This window comes from Accipiter gentilis, chromosome 6 (genome assembly GCF_929443795.1).
Source record: "Accipiter gentilis chromosome 6, bAccGen1.1, whole genome shotgun sequence".
NCBI lineage: Eukaryota > Metazoa > Chordata > Aves > Accipitriformes > Accipitridae > Astur > Astur gentilis.
This window is the reverse complement of record NC_064885.1, coordinates 14,974,571-14,996,859: the sequence shown is the minus strand read 5'-3', so window position 1 is coordinate 14,996,859 and position 22,289 is coordinate 14,974,571. Positions and strand designations below refer to the sequence as shown.

The following is a 22,289-nucleotide window of genomic DNA, read 5'->3' as shown; positions in this document are numbered from 1 at the left end:
CTCGGACACGTGCCAGGCTTATTTGAGAACTCTGTTTTATTGACATTTGTCCAAACAATGCAAACAAGTAAGAAAGTTAATTCCATAAAAATCACATTGCTTAAGTGCCTTCTTCATATAAAAAATCCCTTGAATTTAATTCATTAAAAAAATCAAACACTTCTTTTTCACATTTATAAAACAGTGCAGCTGGCTTGTACTGTAAAGATGCACACAATGCCCAGGGCCCTGCATCCAGCTCTGCACCAGGAAGGGCTCTTTTGCTGGATAATTGCACACCATGGACACTAACCATGATGACAGCTTCCCCACTAAAGGATCTGCAACAAGGCATACTTCATCATCCTCTAGAGACATGCATTTTCTCAGTTACTAATGGAATAGTTAAAGCACATTCCTGGGAAAATGGCAGTGATTAGAAATCCTAAAGCAGACAGACAGTCCAATCCACACCGAGGCTGGGTGTCAGATCCACATCAAGTGTGTTCAGGCAGGATGGCCGCAAAGTCTTAATGAGAACTGTTTTCAGTGTATTGCTGCCTGCTCCCAGAACTCTGTAACAAAATAAGAGGAGCAAATTTTACTCCCAACACTAGCAAAAAAAGCAACTCAAAGACTAAAGAAAAGGAAAAAAAACTCCCCACAACTTTCTAATGGTTTGAAACACACAATGGCAGAAAAGCACGATAAGCGCTTCCCTCCAGCTCCTAAATCACTTCAGCTTGGGAGGAGAAAGACACTACAGAGTAAGAATTATTTACTTATGAGTAAGTCTCACTCGACTCTCTTAAGCAAAAAGTGAGACAGGTAAGTACAGACATTAATGCACGCAGCCTCTTTGAAAGAGCAGCTACTCAAATAAGTTTTTACATCAGATTATGCACAATATGCATATCTGCCTTTACAGACACACACAGATGTCCCCGACAAATCAAACAGAACACCTGCAGAGAACAAGGGAGGTGCTGAGTATACAGGGAAGATATTCAAACTGAGAAGAGGTTTTGACTGCAAAATAAGAACTAAAACCAAATGCACGGCTCTTAGGAGAATGTCCACTGAACAGCCTCCTACTTCTACCTCTGCCTAGGCTGTGCACACAAATATGGAACAATTCTTTTAGATAGAGAACAAGCAAGAGAAACAGGCCCTCTACTCACCCTTCTTTTACTTTGGCTGCACAAGAACATGATGCTATCCTGCTGCCTGCTTGGAACCTACTGCAGGAGGAACAAGGCTATCCAGCTGCTGACGGTTCCCTGTCTGAACCAGCCATTCATAGAATTTGTTTTCTACCAGTATCTGGAACTGTTTCCTCTGATCCCTGAAATGAAAAGAAGATCAGCAGGGAAGTATGTAAAGGTCACACTTATTTATAGTATTATACTTCTAACCTCACCTTCACTACCAAAATGAGCCTCCATATATATCAGCTAAGGGCTGGGCTTGGTTCCCGAATTGTCTGTACCAGGAAGAAAAGGTTTTTACCAAGTGAATATGACTATAATGAACCCCAAAGAAAGAACTTGGTGGAGCTAGAGAAGTCATGCAAACCTCCCCATCCCACTAGCACAGCAACCCTGCTCTACAATGCTGCCTCTGCTTTAGTCTTAGAGCACAGATTAAAAACCATCTGAATAGGGAGAAAAAGAAGATTAGTAACCAGCGTTCAAGCACTAGAGACACAAAATTCTGTTCTGACAGCATCTGAAAGAGAGAGGATGGAGATCAGGAAAAAAAATGCATCTAAAACAACACTACTCAAATAATTCCCGTTACTGCTAAATAACTGGGTGGGTGGTTTTGGTAAGACCAGCAATAACAGGGTATACCACTTAGCTCAGGCTCTCTGTCTCTGGCACCGATCAGATGTCCAAGAGCAGCACAGGCTCACGGCAGTATTTCTCCAGAATAGCATCCCAGCCATCTGTGATGAGCTCAGCTCCAGAATTTCTTAAGCCAAAAGGTGGCATGGGTGTTGAGTAGCTCCTGATGGACTTTTTTTTCTGTGAGCTTACACAACTCCTTTCTGAACCCACATAAAACATGAACACTTTCAATATCCTGTGAAGATTTTATGTGGTTTTGCTTTGAACCCATTCCTAATTTGATGTGCTGATCCCATCCTGTACTGGGAAAAGCAGCAAACTGACCCTATTAATTTTTGTGCCACTCAGCTTCAGAGAGGCTCGGTGCACCCAGACCCTTTTTTCAAGTTAAAGGCTCTTCTTTGTACTATTGCTTTCATTTGAGACATTCCCCAGAAAGCAGGGTTCTAGGACAGAAGCTAACCTAAATTCCTCCCTAGTGAACGTGAACACAAAGGCAGTCACTTCTTTCTTCCCTTATGGTTTTATCTTCTCCAAGTGCTTTTTATATACCTTGATCTGTTACTGACCCTGAAAGACTTTGTCTGATATGCTCAGAAAATGAATAAACAGGATTTTATGCTTTTGCAAGTTGTTCCTCAAGCTGTCTTATTGGTCCTGTCTTACGGGGGTTTTACTTTCAGCCTGGCAGGATTTACATTCTTTTTTTGCCCCACTTTCCTCATTCAGACAACTTCAACTTCTTGAAAGATGTCTTCTTATTTCTAACATTCTCTTTCACCTCCCCGTTCAAGCATGGCAGCTTTTTTCTTTCTACAAGTCTGATATCCTGTTTGCTCTAAGCTTCCTAGTTGTTTCCCTGCCTGCAGAAGACCGAAACATTTTACACTGTCAGCTGCCCAGTTTCTTTTCAGCAAGCTTCTAAATTTGGCACAGTTTTTCCCCTTTTATGAAATAAGCCACTGCAGTAGTGAGCTCTGGCCTCCTGTGACTGCTGTAGAGGATGTTAAATCTAAGCACATCATCCGTATTACCTCACATTTCTTTAACAGTAAGATTTGACAGGCCAAACACCTTCACAAAACCCAGGGATGAGAAGCAGCAGCCCTGGGAGGACAATGGCTGGAGGGGGAAGCACCTTAGATGAGGCTGATAGACAGAATGGATGACCCTAGCACAAGGGCTGAAGTTGTAACTTTCCTCTCTGCTTCCCTTGAAGACTCAGGGCTGAGAGTTTTGAAGGTTTTTACACCTCTGTCACCACTACTGGGTCACTACTGCTCAACCACCCTCCACCTGTAGCAAAATGCTTCCCCAGAATTTTTTTCTCTCCTAGTCTAGAGTTCTTTCAAACTGCAGGCTCCTCCATGCTCAGTACAGAGGCACCTGCATTTCAGAAAGGAACAAGGGAAGCGGAGGGAGCTCCTTCAAAACAATGAACAATCAAATGGACTAAAACTCCTCAGCCTGGTATGATGGGAAGTATTGATAGTTTGACCCAAGAGGAGGTTTTCATATTCTGTGCTCCCCACAGGATAAACCCCTCCAGATCACTGCTTATCAGCACCCAGTTATACACCCGTTACAAGTTCTGAGTACAGAACAGAAAGAAAATCTATACAGCTTAAGTACAGCTTAGGGAACAAAACTTGTCCTCATCTCTTCAGGTCTTTACGATTGACTATCTGGGTTTCTATCCCTATTCTGTATTTGCAACAGAAGCCAGGTCCTTCAGGCTGCTGCATCAAAATGGCTCACAAAAAGATAAAAGCAGCTAAACTGAAGCCAGCAGAGATATGTACCCTTGCCCTGTCTGGCTGGCTGCAGAAGAAAGCACGCTGACAAAGGAAGCAAGCTGAACTTTTTCAGAACTCCACAACAGGTGCTGAGAAAGCAAACAGAAGCACCTCAGTACATGAGATGGGCTAGGACAGACCTAGCTAGCACAGTAAAAGCTGGGCAGAGGATTCAATGCGATCTGATAAAGAGGACTTTAAAAGCTACTGTCCACGAGGTGATCTACTGTAAAGGTCCACATGCACATTCTGAGCTCACCTCAATAACAGATGGGACAGTAATTTAAAGCTTCAATCTCAATGTAAAGGTTGGGCTAAGAATGACCACCAATCAGCTGCAGGCCAATAATTAGTCGAGCTGTTGTTCAGGGCATGCACCCAGATCTCACCCACGGCAGCATGCGACACTGCAAGCAGAACAGAGACAGCAGAGAGACAGTACCCAGCATGAGATAAGTTGTAAACCCTTACTGCCAGGGTGGATCACTCACCTCAGCCCTCAATAGCATCTAGGCATGCTTTTCCCTGACTCTCACAAGCTAGCAAAATGCAATCGTGACAAAGCGCCTCCTTCAGAGTTACAATTGTGAGCATTATTCTTCTCGCTATAATAATACCAAAGACCAGGAACCCAAGACTGCTAATTACTAATGCTCTAGAAATGGCATGCAAGACATGGCTCATGCAAATCAACCCATTATTAAAGCATTATTTTTGTTGAACCACATCAAATATATCTTCTGTTTGTATGCCTGAGCTGAGCTGCAACACAACTCACACATTCCTGTTCAGATGCAGCACTCACTTGGTCAGACCTGCTTCCTTCACAGTTTTCTGCCAGATCTGTACCTTCTGCTCTCGCTGACTCAGCGCCGTCTGGTACGCACGGGGAAGCCCACCTGGCGTCTCTGTGGTGTCTCCTTCCATCTCAAAAGGAATCACAAAGGTGTAGAAGTCCGAGGGTGGCAGGAGGTGGAAGACACTTGTGTCACCACTCTCCTTGCACACCAGCATGGGGCTGTCCCAGTAGTTTGGCAGAGTAGCCAAGCCCACCTGAGCCATGTGGTCTTCAAGCATTGGATAATGGGTGTGGAAAGGGGCAAAGCTGACTGCTTGGTTCCCCGAGAGGATGAGAGGCTGGGTAGGCGTGAGAATGTAAAAAGTACAGCCAGCAGTGGAAGAAAGGGACAAACGATGGCAAACCACAATGACCTTGACATTGTCACAGCTGTGGATGTGAACAGATGCCTGCACAGGGCCAAGGACAAAAGTGCTATTCCGGCACTTCTCAATGGTTACAGATCTGCAAAAGAACAAGAGAACAAGGACACAGTGAGCACGAAAGAGCAAAACCAGAACTTTTTCACTGCTTAGTCCATCTAACAAGCGCTCAGCGCTTGAACAAACTTGCTGAAAAGGCATCTAGCTGTATCCCAGGAGAACAAAAACTCACCGGAGAGGAGAGAGAAGATAAATGAAGGACTCATTGCAGCGATGAATTCTTACATGAGCCCCCACCAAGGTGTCCGAGCTCTTAGCCAGTGTCTGCTTGTACACCTGGCTCATTATCACCATGGGGAACACCTCAGGCACCACATGAGTATTGCACGCAATCTTTGCTCTCCTGGTTGTTCCTTCAACTGCAAAATAAAGTTCACCAATGCATTTAAAATTAATAAAAAAAGCACAAAGAAGTCTATACATGATTCCTACAGAGACACAGATATGATGGTTCACTGTCCACATCACTCAGCAATCCCTCAAGAAAATAATCAGCCCAAAACTTCAAGGACAGTACCACCAAACTGCATCACTTCACACACCAGCCATACCATCTACTGATGCCTACTAGGCAGGTCAGCAGTACCTCGCAGTCAGAAGCTCTAGAAGTCAACGCACATTGAAAGATCAAAAACACTTCAAAATTATTCAAGGGGCAGCCAAAGGCTCCCACAAGCTACAGACAGCCCTAGGCATCTCCATTTCCAGAAGTCTGTTCCTGAACACAAGACTTAGCTTGGCAGGAAGATCCTTAGGCCAAGTTTTATGTTAAAAGCAGGAACTGTACATTTTAAGACAGTGAAATGCTCCCTCTACAGTACAATCCTTGAGCAACCCCACTGTCCTAGCTAACGTACCGCCAGTGTTAGGATTGCGCAGTCAGAGAAACAAAACATTAATCTGAATTTTTTTCTCCTAACGTGGAAGATGCCTTGGCTCCACTGCTATGTCCCTGCAAGTGAGGGGCTGCAATTTAAGACAAGGAAACCTAGACCAGTTCTCAGCTTTGCCACAAACACATCACATTATCTGTTCTCTGTGCCCAGCTGTACTTGAATAATGAGGGTAGTAATACTGATCTCATTCAGAGGGGCCTTTGACAATAAAGTCATTAATGTTTGCTCACAGAAGTGATCCAAGGACTGGAAAAATACACACAGATGTCACACAGCACCCTCTAGTCCCCCAGATTCACCTCTAAGCTGTCACTTTCCCCATCTCCACTGAGAACAGGAGGAAAAGGAGGCAAACCCCCATGCCACTGCCAGATCCCTGGTCAGCAAGAGGTGCTGAGACTGGAAAGTTCCTTCCAAAAATAAAAGCCAAGGCCTGTAGCTACCTTGCTGTGCCCATGCGAGTTTCTTCCCAGACTTGAGGCAGGCAGTCATTCCAAAAGGGTTTGTCGTCAGGCAAAACCGCAGCCAGCTCTCTAGCTTGGGGAAAGAGAAGGCTCTGGAGACCTTTGAGTAGCCGTTCTGCCCATGACAGGGCTGCCAGAGGGCAAGCTCATGCAGAGGACGGACTGTCCTGGATTTTTTCACAGTCCCTTCAATAAGAAAGCTGAGGGCACAGACAGCTTCGTAGGACACCAAGCTACTGTGGGTGGAATGGGAGGAGGCAGTGAGCTGCTCTGGCTCCAGCAGCAGTTCCAGCATATCCGAGAGGTGGCTCTGCACAAAGGCACGGTGGTCCTGATCATTCCAGTTCTTGGCAGGCAGAAAAACACACAAGAAGGCAGTGAGTTCTCACAGAGCTGACAAGCTCCACTGACACTATACAATACATCCTTGCTTACACTCGTTCTAAAAGAGGGAAAGCAAGTCAAACTTGGTGCTCTGTCCTGTTCACTGCTTCTGCTGCTCTGCTCTTCCAAAACACAGAAAGCAACCTCCCCCCAAAAAGAAAAGAAAAAAACCCAAACATTTTATTCTAACTCCAAGTATCAAATATTTCATTCTAGAAAGCAGAAACAGACTCTCCTACAATCCTTCCCACACAAATTCAGCCAGCTGCTGCTGGCAATTGAAGGTAGGAAACAAATCAATAACTGACAGTCAAGGTCTTGCAACCGGTTTATTGGAAAATAGCTGCATCTGTTCCAGACCTTCAGATATGATTCAGTGCCGCCTTCCAAGGCGCTGCAGGGAAAAAAGCAGAGGGTCATTTCTTCACAGCCAGCAGACCAATAAACCAAACCAACTCTGAAAGAATCATTAGCTCAAATTCTAAAGGGCTCCAGACCAAAAAAAAAGCAGAAGACAAGTTATGGCAGACCTTAATAAAGACAAGCTTTGCTGGTCTGCGAACTGCAGAACAAGCAACACACGGCTGTGATTACACATTGCCCTCACCATCTGCGAGGCCTGTAGCCAAAAGGGCTTAACAAGCACCTGCGAGTGTCTTGTCCAGCAGTTGAAGATCCCTGCACTGGGACAGGGACCATGTCACACTGAACAAGCCTCGCTGAACCATTTCAAAAGGGGGCATGGTTCACATCAGGCATCGCTGAAGCTGGGGAAATCTCACCCGATCGCCCAGAGAAAACTAACAGCAGTGGAGACAGCCCCAGTCCCATCGGGACCAAAACCTCTGGGAGGGGTGCCATGGCAGCCAAGATGCATCTCTGTCCTGTCCAGCGTTTTATGTAATGGCTACAGCTAAAAGAAAACATCAGCTTTTAAATAACACTGGATGCTCCATGGCCACCCAACTCACAGCCCTCTGTCAGTTCCTCTCGTTTCTTTTTTCATTCGTTCAGTCTTTTAGTATAAAGTCACTCAGTTCCTATTTCTAATTATTTCAGCTTGTCCCAAGCTACATTTCACTAGCTCATACAGCTCACAGCATCACAGTCATGACACAAATCCACTGAGGTTTGCAGCTGGCCTTTATAATGATGTTGCCAATCTGTAATTCACTCTCAAATACAGAGCTGCCCACAAGCTGCACCCAATACATCCAACTCACTTCTCTCAAAATACTTCAACAGTACTTCAAAAGGAAACGTTAGCATTTCCACATGGTTGATCTACAGCTGAGCAACCAACTCCTGTTTCTGAAATATGACCTAATGCTAGGGATCATCCTGGGATCCTAATAGTCTTCAGTGGATCACAGGGAAGCAGCCTCCAACATAAGAAAAGTTTCCCATTTGACTAACAGAAAATGCAGAGAGGCAGTTGCTTCTCAAAAGGAGAACGGCCAAGTCTCTGAGAGAACTCTCACAGTTGGTCTCAGACTCCAGGAAATTCCTGTGAACAACTTTTGCTGGTAAAGCTGCAGAGGATACACCAACTTCATTTCCTTTACTACTGAGCGACGCATCTCCGATTTGACTCTAGCATAGACTTTACCACAGGCAGGGTTACAGCCTCCCAGGAACAAACCAGCCGCCTTTCAACCCACCTCAAGGCAGGCCTTTGCAGTTTCCCCACACGACCGCGCAAGGAGACTCCTACAGGCACAAATACCTTATTCTCACAGGCAGATTTTCCAGTCAGGCTAGGAGACTTGGTCCTGGGGCTGGGCCACTCCTCCCCGATCAGAGACCTTCGCAGAGAAACCTTGTTCACCTGCTGGACGTATAGGAACAGCAGGAACTGCAGAGTGTCTACCGACAGCTAGCCAAGAGGGGAGGGAAAAAAAAAAAAAGAGGCGTTAGGATGGGCTGGGCTCTTCTCACGCCGGCCCGGCTCGGGATGGGGCTCCTGCCTTGCTCCGCTCCCGCTCCAGCTCGTCGGCGTTGGCGCAGGCCGCCTCGGCCTCGGCCCACTCGAGGCGGCGCGGGGGGTCCCGCCGGAGGAGGCTGTGGAAGAGCTCGAAGTAGAGCCAGGCCAGGCCGCGGCCCAGCTGCAGCTTCCCGCAGGCGATGTGCCGCCAGCGGGGCCACGACAGCCGCGGGAAGCAGCCCTCGGCCGCCCGCGCCCGGGCGTAGGCCGCCATCTTCCGCAGGTAGTGGGGACCGAGGCGGGCGGGCGGCGGGACGGGCAGGACCCCCACCAGGAACGGCTCCGTCTTCACCCACAGCCGCACCGGGACCGCCGCCACCGCCGCCGCCTCCATGGCGACTGCCGCCGCCCGCTTCCGCTGCCCGCGCAGAGCGGCGGCAGCGCGGATAACGAGACGGCCCTTCCCTCACACCACGGAGGACTTCCCCTGGGCCGGGCAGTTCCGCCCCCTCCCAAGGAGCCGGTTTCGATTGGTTACTCGAGCCAGAGCGGAGGCGGGAATAAACGACGAGCTCTCTGACTGGCTGCCGCAGGGGGAACTCATGCTTCTGTGCGGCCCCGAGCGGCCATAGGATAGGGCGCAGCGTGACGCTCTGAGTCGTGATTGGCCCGACACGCTCACGGCCGACGTCCCGGCAGGCGATTGGCCTACGGCGTCGAGCCGGCGGTGAAGTGTTCGCAGCCGATAGGCCGGCGGCACGCAGCGCGCGGGGCTACGCCGCGCTCCTATTGGCCGGTTGCTGTCACCGGGTCCCTCTTCACGTCTAATGGTGGCCGGGCCGGGTCGGGCGGCTGCGGCGCTGCGGACCCGTCCGGAGAGCGTCGCCCCCTCTCCCCGCCGCCCCCCAGGCAGGCCCGGCCGCCTCGCCATGGCTCCTGGCTGGCTCGGCCGCCTCTGCCTTCTGCTGCTCTGCCTCTGCGGGGAGGCTGCCGCTGGGTGAGTGTGCCGGGCGAGTGTGCCGGGCCTGTGTGTGTGGTGTCCTCTCAGCGCCGGGCCTGTGTGTGTGGTGTCCCCTCAGCGCCGGGCCTGCCTCCTTGGCCGCAGTGCTGACGGGCCCTTGCTCCCTTTCCCCCCGCCCCCTCCCCGGCAGGAGGGACTTCTACAAGATTCTGGGGGTGTCCCGCGGTGCCTCCATCAAAGACATCAAGAAGGCTTATCGGAAACTGGCGCTGCAGCTCCATCCCGACAGAAACCCCGACGACCCCCGGGCGCAGGAGAAGTTCCAGGACCTGGGAGCTGCTTACGAGGTGAGGCCGGGGGCTGCGGTTTACCCTCCAGCCCGCACTCGTTCGCCGCACCACTACCTGCGGTGTAGGGGGGCCCGGTGTAGCTGCTGGGGAAGGAGAGAGGTGAAGTTGTGCACCCTGTTGTGAAGAATTTGGAGAACCTTGAGTCCTCCCAGCCCTTGCCAGGGTGGATGGGTTTTGTGGTAAAACATGCAGGGAGCATGAAGCTGAGCTTGGTCAACGAGTAGTCTCATGAAGCTTCATCCTATAACATCCAGGGGAAGGAGACAGGAGGGCTTTTAGGAAATGTAAAGTCCCTTCTATAAGGCACAGGTGCAATCTGTCCTCTCCCTGTTACAATATCGAATTTCAGACATTCTACCAAATTAAAAGCAAAGGTAGAGAGGCTGCCAGGTTGAATAGAGGGCTCCCTCTGTCAGAGAACAATAAAAGATCTTAGCTCCCTTAGCCAGGAGAAAGTGAAGGCAGCAATTTAAAGTTATTTGGTATTTACTAATAGCTTATTGAGGAAGAAATAGAGTTGTATCAGCTCTAAGTATTAGCACAGGAACATGTGTCTGTATATATAGGGCCTGGCTGTAAGTCCGAGTTGATAGGAGATAAAGTATGGTTGGCTTGCCTTTTAGAAGACATTAAGGTGGGAAAAATAATTGTGGGTCACATACGCATGAGGATTCCTGTTGTTTCTGTGGTAATATAGCATACGAATGATACCTGACGCTAACAGCACAGTGCACTATATAAATAACATATAGATTATTTTACTAGCCAAATGTATTAAGTCAAAGCCTACTTCCTCCACCGCATACGTAAATGTTAATGCAATTTAGGTAGGGTGATAGGATCTGTTCTTCCACATTCTCTGTCCTTTTTATCTCCTTTCTGTCACTGTTGGTTTCCATCTGTTCCTGCCGTCCTCCATAAAGCAGAGGGCCCCCAAGGAAGATGGTGTTGACCAGCAAGAATTTGTAGCAGCAGTTCCACTGGGAGCTTGCCTGCGCTGGTGGGCTGTTTGGGTGGGAGGCTTGTGTCCTCTTTGAGGAGCTGCACTTCAAGAGGGGAAAGGGATTGTGTTCCCACTGCAGTCTGGTAGTGCCGCTCAGCCTACAGCTGTAGCGTGGCACCTGCTTCCATCCCTGATGCTTCTCTGCTTTTCAGATATGCAAATATAAAATGATTGAGGAAGTGAGAGAAACAGCTTGAATGCACTCCTGTTTGGCCAGAAAGAAAACACGTTATTTTTGTATCAAAGCTGGGACCTCTTCTTAGCTCAGACTTATCTGTTCTGAAATAAATTGATTGAACTATCACAGGGAAACCAGTGAGTATAAAGAATTTTTCTGTGGAAAAAAAAAAATATTTGTTACCTGTAATTTGCAGCATCTGAAGATTGATGCATGCAGTTTACTTCAAAGCTGCGAGCTTGGTGTCATTTCTTTGAATTGGAATCTTGTCACATTTGACAGTACTTTATGCATGGGAAGCATTTCTGTACCTCTTCCCTGAGTCCCAGTTTATTTCAGTCTTTGCCATAGTAACAGTTGAGAGTACTCTTTCTATTAAAAACATTGGGGAGAAAACGGTTGTAAAATCAAATCAGCAGGGGATGTGGTGGCAGGAGTAGCTGAATATTAACTTTTATGAGCAGTGACTGAGTCTGCTTCTCCCTAACCAGGGTATTATTGAAGCACAACAGTGTCTGTGTTCAACATCAAGTGTGGCGTTCTAGTGCTAACACAGACAGTACAAATGCAACATGGTTTCACCAGGTGCTAGTGAAGATTAAACCAGGAAACCTCCCTTCAAATTCTTCATTCATGTGCTTCTTGCTGAAGAGAGATGCATCAGAACATTGAAATCCAGTATTGACATACATGGTTTCTAAAATAGGTTTGGAAGGAGTAACATTTTGATGTCCTGCAAGGTCTTTGTCTATTTCTTTAGCCAGCACAACTTGCAAATACTTCTGCTAAACTAGCAACGAGATGCAGTGTGTTGATTTGATTGTTTTGGGCAGAAGGGAGCTAGAATTGTTTCCCTTATAACCTAAACTAGGGTGCTTTTTGCCATAAAACAACAGCCACTGTCAGTAGTACCGCTGCTCAGGGTTTGGCTAGCAGACTATCTATAGCCAAGTCTTAAAAAAAAAATTGTGAGGAAAGTAGGTTAATTAAATTACTCTGTCTCCTTAATTTTAACAGCCTAAGTGATTTCTACCCTGCAGCTGTGTGGTCTGAACACAGTTGTTTCAATTAGAAAGGAGACTGATCCCATGTGAGGGAACTGAGGCTCCTCTAGGTATAGTCATTAGCCTCAGAATGGGTTTGGGGTGGCATTTTCATGGGTGGTTTTTTTTTCTAAACTTATCTACTGTAGTTGCTTTGCTTTCAAGGCAACCTAAAATCAGATGAGAACTCTATTCACAGTGCTTGAAATTGTGTTCTTGGAGTTGAGTTGTGTTCTCCAGCAGCCTGCAGAAAGAAGGAAAATGAATGGAAAGGCAAATATTTTGTATTTGTAATTCCTTTCTTGCTGCTTGTGGTATTGCTGGTACTCTGCAGTACCTTACTGGAATAATTTTGCTCTGATGCCAACAGATCACAACATGGAAAGCTTATCCTGGTTTTAGGAAATGTGTGTGTTAATGCAAAATCTGAAGTGGCAAAGGGAGAATTGAACTCTTACCCCCTAGATGAAGCTAGTAAAGCCGCTGTTGTTTTTTTTCCTGGTTGCTAGCATTTGTCATTGGTTACAAATTCAGGCTGGTTTTCATTGGTTAGCCAGCTTCTCCACCTGTTTCCACTCCTCTCTAGCCTTCTGAAAGCTAACCTGGCAATTTTAACCTTCCCAAACATGATCAGTAGGGGAGGAAGGGGAAGGAAGATTAAATGTGACCGGAAACTTCTGGATCTCTGGGGGAGGAAAGAGCAAAGATTAATACTTAGGAATTAAAATTGAAGCTTTACAGCCTTGAAAGTCATGTGTGTTGGTTGGGATGTGTTATTCTGTCTCAGTACTGAAGTTAGGTCTAACTTTTGCTGCCTTTAGGGATGAGGGCCAGCATTCAAACTCATGCAGAGTTACCATATTTGGGAGGTTCAGCTTGGTAGGCAAACTTGCCATCATTGCTAATTGTTAAGAAATAGTAGCCAAAGAAATACACATTCTGTGTGCTTGAAGAACAAACTGAGAAACAGGGGTGGTATTAGTGTGTCCTGCTTTGTAGGAACTGATTTGAATTATTCCTTCTGGTCTTTTTTTTAATCCTTAAGGTAAACTCAGCATTGTTTATATTTTCTGGTTTGCTTCTGTTGTTTTAATAAACTAACCGTACTTTTTATGGGTTTAACTGGTAAATGTTTAACTTTCCTAGTTCAGTAAGCAAGTTCTAGCCAGTGCTTCTGTAATGTAAGCACTGCTGCTTGTCTCTCAGTGAAGAGTACTGGTGAGCTTCCTCTCAGAGCCTTGTTTAAATAACTCAGCTCGGCTGTGGGTGAATGTCTTGTCTGCTTGCATCCCTTTGCCAGGTGCTGTCAGATGAGGAGAAGAGGAAGCAGTATGATGCATATGGTGAGGAGGGATTGAAGGATGGGCACCAGAGCTCCCATGGAGACATATTCTCACAGTAAGGGGATTTTGCCACTTCAGGCTATTCTACAGTTGGTGCTCTAATTTTGTGATGCTTGTGCATGTTTCTATGTTACCCAGTACAGAGGTACTGATCTGAAATGACAGTTGAGGATTTGAAGAAATATATTTACAGTGGGTATCCCATGTGCAGTTTTCAGTTGTCTGTCTTGCATCAGTCCTTGCTTCAAGAGCAGTGAGTAGGAACCAGTGCTGTCTTCCCACGTGGGCTGCTCTTCCTCACTTGGTGAGCTGTGTAACCAGTATGGGTGATTTGTAAGGTGCTGCAGTTGCATTAAACATGTAGGAACTTTCTTGTGTTATCTGGTATGTGATTGATGTTTAACCTGTTGTCACAGATCATGCATGCCCTTTGGGGGTCACTCTTTCTTTTGCAAAGTAATGCTATTGTGACTTACGGTACATTTCAGAGCAACTGTAGAATTTGGATCATTAAAATCTGAAGGCATGTTGCTCAGGCAGAACCTGATTTTATGTTTAAGGCCCCTTTGGTTCTGCTAGGCACAAATTTACTAAAACAGTTCCTGAAGTTGCTCACCTCATATAATCCTAAGTGAGAACTCACACTGTCCGCTGGTCTGTTTTGAGGAAAAAATATGTAGACTTGCTAGGAAACTTTTTTCTCATCCCCCTTGTCCTCAGACTACTGAAAACCAGCCTGTTAGTACTGACTTGCAGTGCCAGAGATGGAGTGCTACTCAGAGGAGAGGACTTCCTTTAGGCAGTGGTCAGATTTTGAGGTGTTGGCATTCAACTCCTGCTCCAAAGCTTTAATTCTTTAGTACAGAAAACTCTTCCAAAGGGAGTGCTTTGTTCGAAGGCATTAGCTTGTGTCCTGGAAGAGCAAAAAGAGGTATCTGGATTTACTATGGTGCTTTTGTACTGTGAGGAGGCTGTTCTCTAGGGGACCAGAAGCATTTGCCAAGCAGCACCTTGCTGCTGCCTTGGGTGGCTGTCTTCGTCAAAGCTTCGTTTGATCAGAATTCCTTCCTGAACTAATTGATGTGCTTTACTCCAGCTTCTTTGGGGACTTTGGATTCATGTTTGGAGGTAACCCTCGCCAACAAGACAGGAACATTCCCCGAGGAAGTGATATCATTGTGGACCTGGAGGTTACACTGGAGGAGGTGTATTCAGGAAACTTCGTAGAAGTAAGTTTGACTGCTTGCCTGTCAGTCTCTCCTGTGTGTTATCAGGTTTGAGATGCCTGGCCTGGCCACTGCTTAAAATGATATCTTCTCCCAAAGAATAGAACTAAAATAGATGCTCGTTTTCTTAGTATCTGGCAGTGACAGTGGAGGATGTTGTGATGCTATTTGCTAGTAGCTAACAATACATTTATTCATCTTTGCTGTCTGGCAATTTCTCGATAAAGGGATGCTTCTTGTGATAACAGCTTATTTCTTGGCTGTCAGTGACTAGCTATAGCTTTTTTATTGCAGTAGCTAGGTTGGAAAAGGTGTAAGTGGTCTCTCTGTAGAATTTAGTGATGTTTGAGGGCCCATTCATAAGCCTCAAATTAATTTTGCAATCCGTGCAAAACTATTTTCAGGATTTTTCATAGCCTCTTTAAATGGCCAAACATGTCACTGCAAATTTCTGGACTGCATACTTGGCAAATGTATGGTGGCCTTTTAATTTTATCTTTTTTTAAAGCAAACTACATTTCTGGTGCTGACAATCCCTGCTATTCTGTGCATTAGAAATTGCATTGATTGTATTTGTGTTGCAAGTGCCTGGGTAAATAGGGAACTCCAGAGAATTTTGTCAGTTGTGTGGGACAAGGAAGCTGTTGTAACCACAGTGTCAGGTATTTCATCGTAGTGTTACCTTTCTTATTTAGAAAGGTGTGCAGGAAAAAAAGGAGATGGTAATAGTTGTGTCAGAGCAGGTTTTTCTGGTATTTAATGTGTGATTAGCAAGAGATACAAGGTGAAAACTGTTGTCAGAATGTTTTGCTGAGGCCATTTGGAGCTACTGTGGAGGCAGCACACAAAACCAAGTTGTGTTCAGACTGTTTGAGAAATCCAGACCCTTGTGGAGACCCAAGAGTGCTGGCCTGTGTGCTGGTATCAACCTCTTCATCTTCCATGCAGGTTGTCAGGAACAAGCCAGTGGCAAGACAGGCACCTGGCAAACGGAAATGCAATTGCCGGCAGGAGATGAGGACCACCCAGTTGGGTCCTGGACGTTTCCAGATGACTCAAGAAGTTGTTTGTGATGAATGTCCAAATGTCAAGTGAGTTTTACGCTCATTACTGCTATTGGATGTTTATTCAAAAACCTACCACTAGATGGAGGAAAGTGTCTGTACTACCAGTAAGACCTGGGGAATTTGGAAAAAACTTAATGCAGGTTTCTCATTTCCAAGGAGCCAGTCTTTATTCTTACAGTAGAGATGGCCAGCTCTATTAGATGTAGAGCTCCCCAATTTTCTCTTTCAGCCTCTTATTCCTTGAACAATCAGTCGTACTACAGTGGAAGTTCCACAACTAAATCTGAATAAACAAAGTCTGGGAGGGCCACAGTTTCCAGCTGGGAACAGCTGGACGTGGAATACTGTGTTGCAGTCACACATCCAGATGCTGACTGTGCATTTAGGAGCTTAACTTTGCCTTCTTTTCTGGATGAGTATCAGCACACAGCAAAGGCAGCACTTGCCCTCCAGTTTTAGATGTGAGCAAGGAGAGAGTATGTGTTAACTTGTGGGGGTCTTGTTACCCCAGTAACGTAAATAGGTGCTACCACCTACTGTTGAAAACCTAGCGCTTGCTTGCTCCTTCCCTTTGCAGGCTTGTGAATGAGGAGCGAACACTAGAAGTGGAAATAGAGCCAGGCGTGAGGGATGGTATGGAGTATCCCTTCATTGGTGAAGGTACGTAAATGGGCGCTGCCCTGCTGCTCAGCTTTGACTTGCTCCTTTTCTGTGATGCGAGACTGGTCTTCATGGCAGTGAAAGTGTCCAAGCCCAGCTCTGGGTAACTGATCAGCACATGTGGCTTTAAGTGCTGTGTCCTCTGCATGCTGCTGAAATCCAGGAGGATACTCTTTGCCAAGTCTGGATAATGCTCTGAGTTCCAGTCCCTTTGCTGGTACTGGGGGCACACACACACACACAAAAAAACTCTAAATCTGATGTTTCAGATAACTTTTGAGTAGGACCATCTGTTCAAGGCTTGAGTATTTGAGGGAATCCCCTCTGTCCAAGGAGATGAAGTCCTTTAACAAGGACAGGACATCATTAACATGCAGGCAAGTCTTTCAGAACAGCAGAGGTGTGAGCTCATTGAGGCAATACTCAGAAAGTCCTAGGCTCTTTAATAACAGTTATGTGTAAGCAAGGTTTTAGTCATGTAAAGATCAACTAGTTGGGTTTTTTCCTTTAACATGTGAGCTGCAAATCTCTATTGTGTTTAATAGGCTGCTTGTTTATTCAGTTGTTAGTAACTACCTCCTTTAAACAGAGCTCTGTTTTTCACAGGTGAACCCCATGTGGATGGGGAGCCAGGTGATTTGCGCTTCCGAATAAAAGTTCTTAAGTAAGTAACTGGCCTAGTTAGACCATTCTTTCTGGTTGCTGTAAAGGAAGCTTGCAAACAACTTTCTGGCTAATGTTGCCCATTTGGTTAGCATGTAGCTTGCCCTTCACCAGAGTTGGTGCAGCTAGGGGTCTGGTACTCAGGGCTGTGCAGGATGTTCAACACTGATGATGCTAGAGTAGCTGGATTCACCATTAAGATGCTGCGATAATTCCACTTTTATTTTGTTTGGCTTGAATTCTGGCATGCATTAGTAGCTCCTGTGTGAATCGCAAAAATACCTCCTTTTTCCATAAATATACTATCTCTCTGTTGTAAGGAAGTGCACTACTAAGAACATTGTTTTGTGAGTCACAACTTCTTGACACGCCTCACCACTCATTGCACTAGAAATAGAAAGGTTATTTAGTAGTACATACCTCGAGCACAGGAAAATGAAGCTAAAGTTCATTCATTCTTCACTTCCTCTCTGACTTGTGAATTCTCCAAACTCACAAATAGAGGGGAGGAAGCTAGAGGACCTATTTCCCCTATGGGGAAGGAGAAAATGTCTCTTATTTCCACAGGCACCCAGTCTTTGAAAGAAGAGGAGATGACTTGTACACAAATGTGACAATCTCGTTGGTCGAGGCACTTACAGGCTTTGAAATGGATATTGCCCACTTAGACGGGCACAAGGTGAGGCAATGGTTTGCTTTCTTGCTGTGTGTAAACAAAATTTAACTGCAGGTCTCCTGTGCTGAGGGTTAGCTTGCTTGGGGTCTGTGCAGCTGCTGGTTGTATACAGTATCCCCTCTGCTAGAGCCTTCCAGGCCAATTCCCATGGAGCCAAAACAGGCCCTGTACAAGGGGTGCAGAGTGTGGGTCTCAATTCCAGGCTGTCGCAGCAGTTATTGCATGTGCCGTCTTGGGTGGTGTTAGTTCTGGCATGTGTCCTGGCAGTAATACTGCCTGGACCCCTTGAATGTCACCGACTTTGGCAAGGGATCAATACCATTTGAAGCTTTCCAGTGCTTTGGAATGGGCATTGGGAGTATTGGGGTACTAGAACACTAGTAATGTTCTGAAATTTTTTTCATCTCTAGGTTCACGTTGCTCGGGATAAAATTACGAAACCTGGGGCCAAACTGTGGAAGAAAGGAGAAGGTCTTCCAAATTTTGATAACAATAATATCAAAGGCTCACTAATAATAACATTTGATGTGGAGTTCCCCAAAGAGCAGCTGACAAATGAACAGCGGGAAGGTGCGTGTTTTAAAGCTCTGTCATGGCAGCAGGCTGCACAGACCTCTCACCAAAGCTGATAAGAAGTTGGCACAACTGAACCCATGGCCTGCAGTGGTCAGGAGGGGCTTTCCTTTCCCTGTGCCCCTTGTACAACATATCACAGTTGGCTGATGCTTCAAAGGGAAATGGAACTTATTCACAGGGCAAGTGAGCTTGGCTGCTGCAGTTGTAGGGAACAAGATTAGGCTGGGATGTGCCACTGCTGGGATGTAGCACTTGGCAAGTTTGCAGGTGCTTTGTTTTGTAGCTGGCCATCTGTCTGAACTGAAAGACTTGCTGCGCTTAGCCTCTGTCTGCTTTGCCTTTGCTGGAGTGGGATCACAAGCAGTTTTCCAGCCCCTGTTTCCACTTTCTTGGAGGCAAGACTTGTGAAAATCCCTCTGCTGTCTAGGGTAAACAGTGTCATGCAGCATCAAGAAAAGGATTGTTCCTCTCTACATCTCCTTCTACCCAAAGTGCTTTGCGGTCATATAGGGAAGAAGGGTGCAATGCAGATATTTTGTAGGAGAGACCTGCTTCTCAGCTTCAGTGCTCAAATGGAAACTTGGTGAACGGTGTAGAAATCTTAGAATTGGCAGGAGGGTAAATACTGTACTTCTAGCTGGAAATTCCTCTTTGCTTCAGCAGCCTCTGCGGGTAGGTTCTGCTGCTCTGCGTAAGGCATCAGAGTAGGCCCCATCCTCGCTACAAGGCAAAGAAGCTCCTGGCATGTACCAGTGCAGCTCTTCAGAAAATCCCCACCCGCAGAACTTCTGCTGGTCTTGTCTATCATACATACTTCTTTTGAAGGTGCCCTTTTAGTGGACTCTGGCAGCTGCCCTCGTGGAATGAGCCAAATGTGCAGCTTTCCTGGACTCTTCAAGTTTGTAGAGGGAAGCCAAGCCTTGGGTGGGCTTTTCTCAGCCCTATGGCACTTACTGCTGTGTTGACAATGCTGGGCTAGCTACCACGTGAAGCCCAGTTGGGAGCTGCAGCTTCAGGGTTGACTGGTGTTCTGTGGTTCTCTCTGCAGGTGTTTGGGCTGTGAAGTCCATGCCTCTGGGCTGTGCTTTGAGTGAACCTGTTTTGACCCCCTGTGCTTTCCTGCTTGTTGCAAATGTTTTGTGCCCAGTGAGGGTTGTGGAGCACAGTGACTGCATCAGCATGAAGTCTCATTCCAGGCTCTGCTGCCCTTCTTGAAGCTTTGTAAAGTGACAGCACTTCTCAAACAGACGTGAGGTTTTTCTAGCTGTTGCTCTTGGCAGTTTGTGAAGAAACTGGACGAAGAGCAGTGACAGAAGCCTCTGTGTTTGTCAAAATTGCTCACACACCTTTAAGGATATCCTGGGAACAGAGACGTCTGCTCGTATGCTTTGTTGCAAGGCTGATGCTGTTTGGGGGACACCCAACAGCAGAATTATAGCAGTTTATCTTAATTTTTTTTATTATTATTTGAAAGTTACCCATGTAGTGGGGAGTTTTCCTCTCTGTTTTGGGTCCTGACAGACCCTCCTCAGGCTCAGTGATTTCTGTTGCTGATCAGAACAGAGATGCTGCCATTCCCTGAGGGGCGCCATGTCCAGGGCAGTGGTAGTCCTAGCAGTGTGTTACCAGGCTGACTTTAAAAAGGGAATCCCCTCCAATTATCTCTGGCGAAGCAGTGCAACACATCCATTCTTGACAGTCTCCTTCCTCTGTTTTGTGGGGACTTGCTCTTTAAATAGCAGTGAAGACCTGCCAGTCTTTCCCTGACCATGCTGACCCCAGTAGATGAGCTATTATGGTTTTAAGGGCTGACTCACTCTTCTCTTATCCTGCTCTGGTAAGAATTTGATACTGACAGGACCTCAGAGCAGGCAGTTCTTTGAAATGTTTTATGAATGGGCTTTCAGGGGTGCAGAAGATGGCATTTGAAAAGTCATCTAGATTCCTTTGTGAAACTGTGGGTTTCAAAAAGACTTAAGATTTTCAGGTCTTCAGTAGGATACTTAAGCCCCCAGATAGGAGTTTGCTCCTCTTACTTGCCTTCAGGGACTACTTCTAGTGGACAGTAGTGTCCCCAGGCACCACATACCAGTGTGAAAACCTGTGCTTTCTAATTACTCATGTGGATTTCTGTAGCTGGCAAGTCCAGAAGGACTCAAGTGTAGCCCTCCCAAGCTTGCTGCTAGCAGATTTCTCAGGCTGTAGAGAGAGCCCGGGGAGAGAGATGAGCTAGATGAATTCGACTCCAGAAATACTCAGCAAGTTGTTTGTTGTTGCGTTGTACCCAAGATGACAAAGCTGTTGTCAGCTTCAACAGCAAAGCAGCTCTGGGGGTCAGCTTTATCCCTTACAGAACTGTGACGATCTTGAGGTGGTGTGCCGGGCTTTGAGTTTGTAGCAGGGGAGGCTTTGTCCCTGGAACCACTGGCCTTGTGTGGTCCCAAGAGTGCATGAAAGCACTGTTACAGCATCACTAACCTAAGTCCTGTTTCCTCTTGTAGGAATGCTGAAGGAGCAGGAGTAAAGCTGTTGCACCACTGAGTTTGGGGGGATTTTTCCTTTATTTTTTTAATGATGCTTTTAGAGTACCAGTGTTTGCATTATTCAGATACATGGGCTCAGCCTTGAAAGGCTGGTGCCACCGGGCCTACAAGCCAGATGTGTAAATGCAGCAGGAACCACAAATGCAGAGTCCTCCTCCTGTTTGTGCTGTGCACTAACGCTTTCCTTTCTCTTGCAGGTCTCAAACAGTTATTGAAACAAGGATCGGTGCAGAAGGTGTACAATGGATTGCAGGGATATTGATGTGTGGAAAAATTGGACTTAACTGAAAATGAAAAGTCAGATTTGTTTGCAGTCCTTTCTCCTGCCCGCTGTAGAATGGAAAAGAGGGAGGGTGGGGCAATTGCTGAGGTATATATAATTATTTCTTTGTAAATGGTGGAAGTGCTCAGATGAGTCGGGGGAAATACTACCCTTTTCAGGACATAACTGGTGCTGCCTATCATGTTCCATATCCTGGAACAACAAAGAGACTCCTTGAGCAGGAAAAAAAGGTGGGGAAAGGAGTTTTAAATTCCACACAGATTGGAATTTCTGGTTTTTAAATATATTTTCATGTGACTTTTCTTGACCATCTCAACATATTTTCGTAGTTTCTCCTGCTTTTTATGTCCTTTGTGTCAGTGTCTGAGTTTCTGGATTTTGGGGGGTTTTTTTTAATCCCAGCCCTTCCCCTCTGAGTCTGGAGTGTGGTATTGCTTCAGAATCTGCGTTTCTGGGGCAGGAGTACAGGTGTTGTTGGGAGTGGACTGGCAGGAGAGCCTTATAGACTATGTTAGGCCCGACACATGGTTGGGAAAGCAGGGAGGAAAGAGGCTCTTAACTACCACGTAGTCTGCTTGTGCCAAAAGTTAATGCTTGGTTTTAAATTTGAAGTCACAACAGCTTAGCAAAGACTCCTCAGACTGCCATGGTGGGATTTTGGAAAGTAATGGGAATGGCTCCTCGTGACCTTGGTTCTTCCTCACTGCCCCCAAATGTAACCAGTAGCTTGTCTGAAAAGCTCACTTACCTCCTGCACTCTGTCCTCTGTGAGGATAGGTAAAGCTAACAGCACAGAAATAAAGATGTTTCTGTTGGAATGGCAAAAACTACCTGGTTATGTATTTCAGCAGCCCTTGCCCTAGGACAGCTGCAAGTTGTTGGACTAACAAGGAATGGTCCCTTCAGTCATCTAAGCTATGAGGCTGAAACTACAGCTGCTAATACCAGCAAAAGCTCTGTTGCTGCTTTATTTGAACTAAGGGCCTTGTAACCTGTCAGGAAGGTACCAGTTCTGCTCTGGTATCTGTTGTGAAGACCCTGCTGCTTTAAGCATCCCCATCAGAAACTCATCTCCACATGTTCTTCAGGAGTGGTACCTAAACAATTTCTCGGAGCTGCCTGTGTCAGTCAGACTTGTGCTTT

General features: G+C 46.3%; 2 protein-coding genes across 5 annotated transcripts; one reads left to right on the top strand and one right to left on the bottom strand.

The window, feature by feature from the left end:
- Positions 1–81: 81 nt before the first annotated feature.
- On the bottom strand, positions 82–9,056 carry TBCCD1 (TBCC domain containing 1). 4 transcript variants are annotated; one of them, XM_049802679.1, is made up of 7 exons: positions 8,618–9,056; positions 8,377–8,526; positions 6,246–6,612; positions 5,079–5,265; positions 4,431–4,928; positions 1,161–1,324; positions 82–554 (listed from the first exon to the last, which is right to left on the bottom strand). In XM_049802679.1, exons 1-6 carry the CDS (start codon positions 8,966–8,968, stop codon positions 1,195–1,197), a joined length of 1,683 nt encoding a protein of 560 aa, XP_049658636.1. In that variant the 5' UTR covers positions 8,969–9,056; the 3' UTR covers positions 82–554; positions 1,161–1,194. The 4 variants fall into 4 exon arrangements, 2 of the variants coding, with proteins under 2 accessions (XP_049658636.1, XP_049658637.1); XR_007506327.1 differs by lacking the exon at positions 82–554 and adding an exon at positions 3,885–4,032 and having other exon boundaries at positions 1,213–1,324; XM_049802680.1 differs by lacking the exon at positions 82–554 and adding an exon at positions 1,400–1,462 and having other exon boundaries at positions 1,245–1,324.
- A 328-nt stretch (positions 9,057–9,384) lies between these two features.
- On the top strand, positions 9,385–21,484 carry DNAJB11 (DnaJ heat shock protein family (Hsp40) member B11). The gene is made up of 10 exons (XM_049802682.1): positions 9,385–9,571; positions 9,726–9,882; positions 13,410–13,507; positions 14,549–14,681; positions 15,627–15,769; positions 16,323–16,405; positions 17,012–17,069; positions 17,636–17,747; positions 18,155–18,314; positions 21,061–21,484. The coding sequence occupies exons 1-10, from the start codon at positions 9,402–9,404 to the stop codon at positions 21,123–21,125; spliced, it is 1,179 nt and encodes a 392-aa protein (XP_049658639.1). The 5' UTR covers positions 9,385–9,401; the 3' UTR covers positions 21,126–21,484.
- The last annotated feature ends 805 nt before the right edge of the window (positions 21,485–22,289 follow it).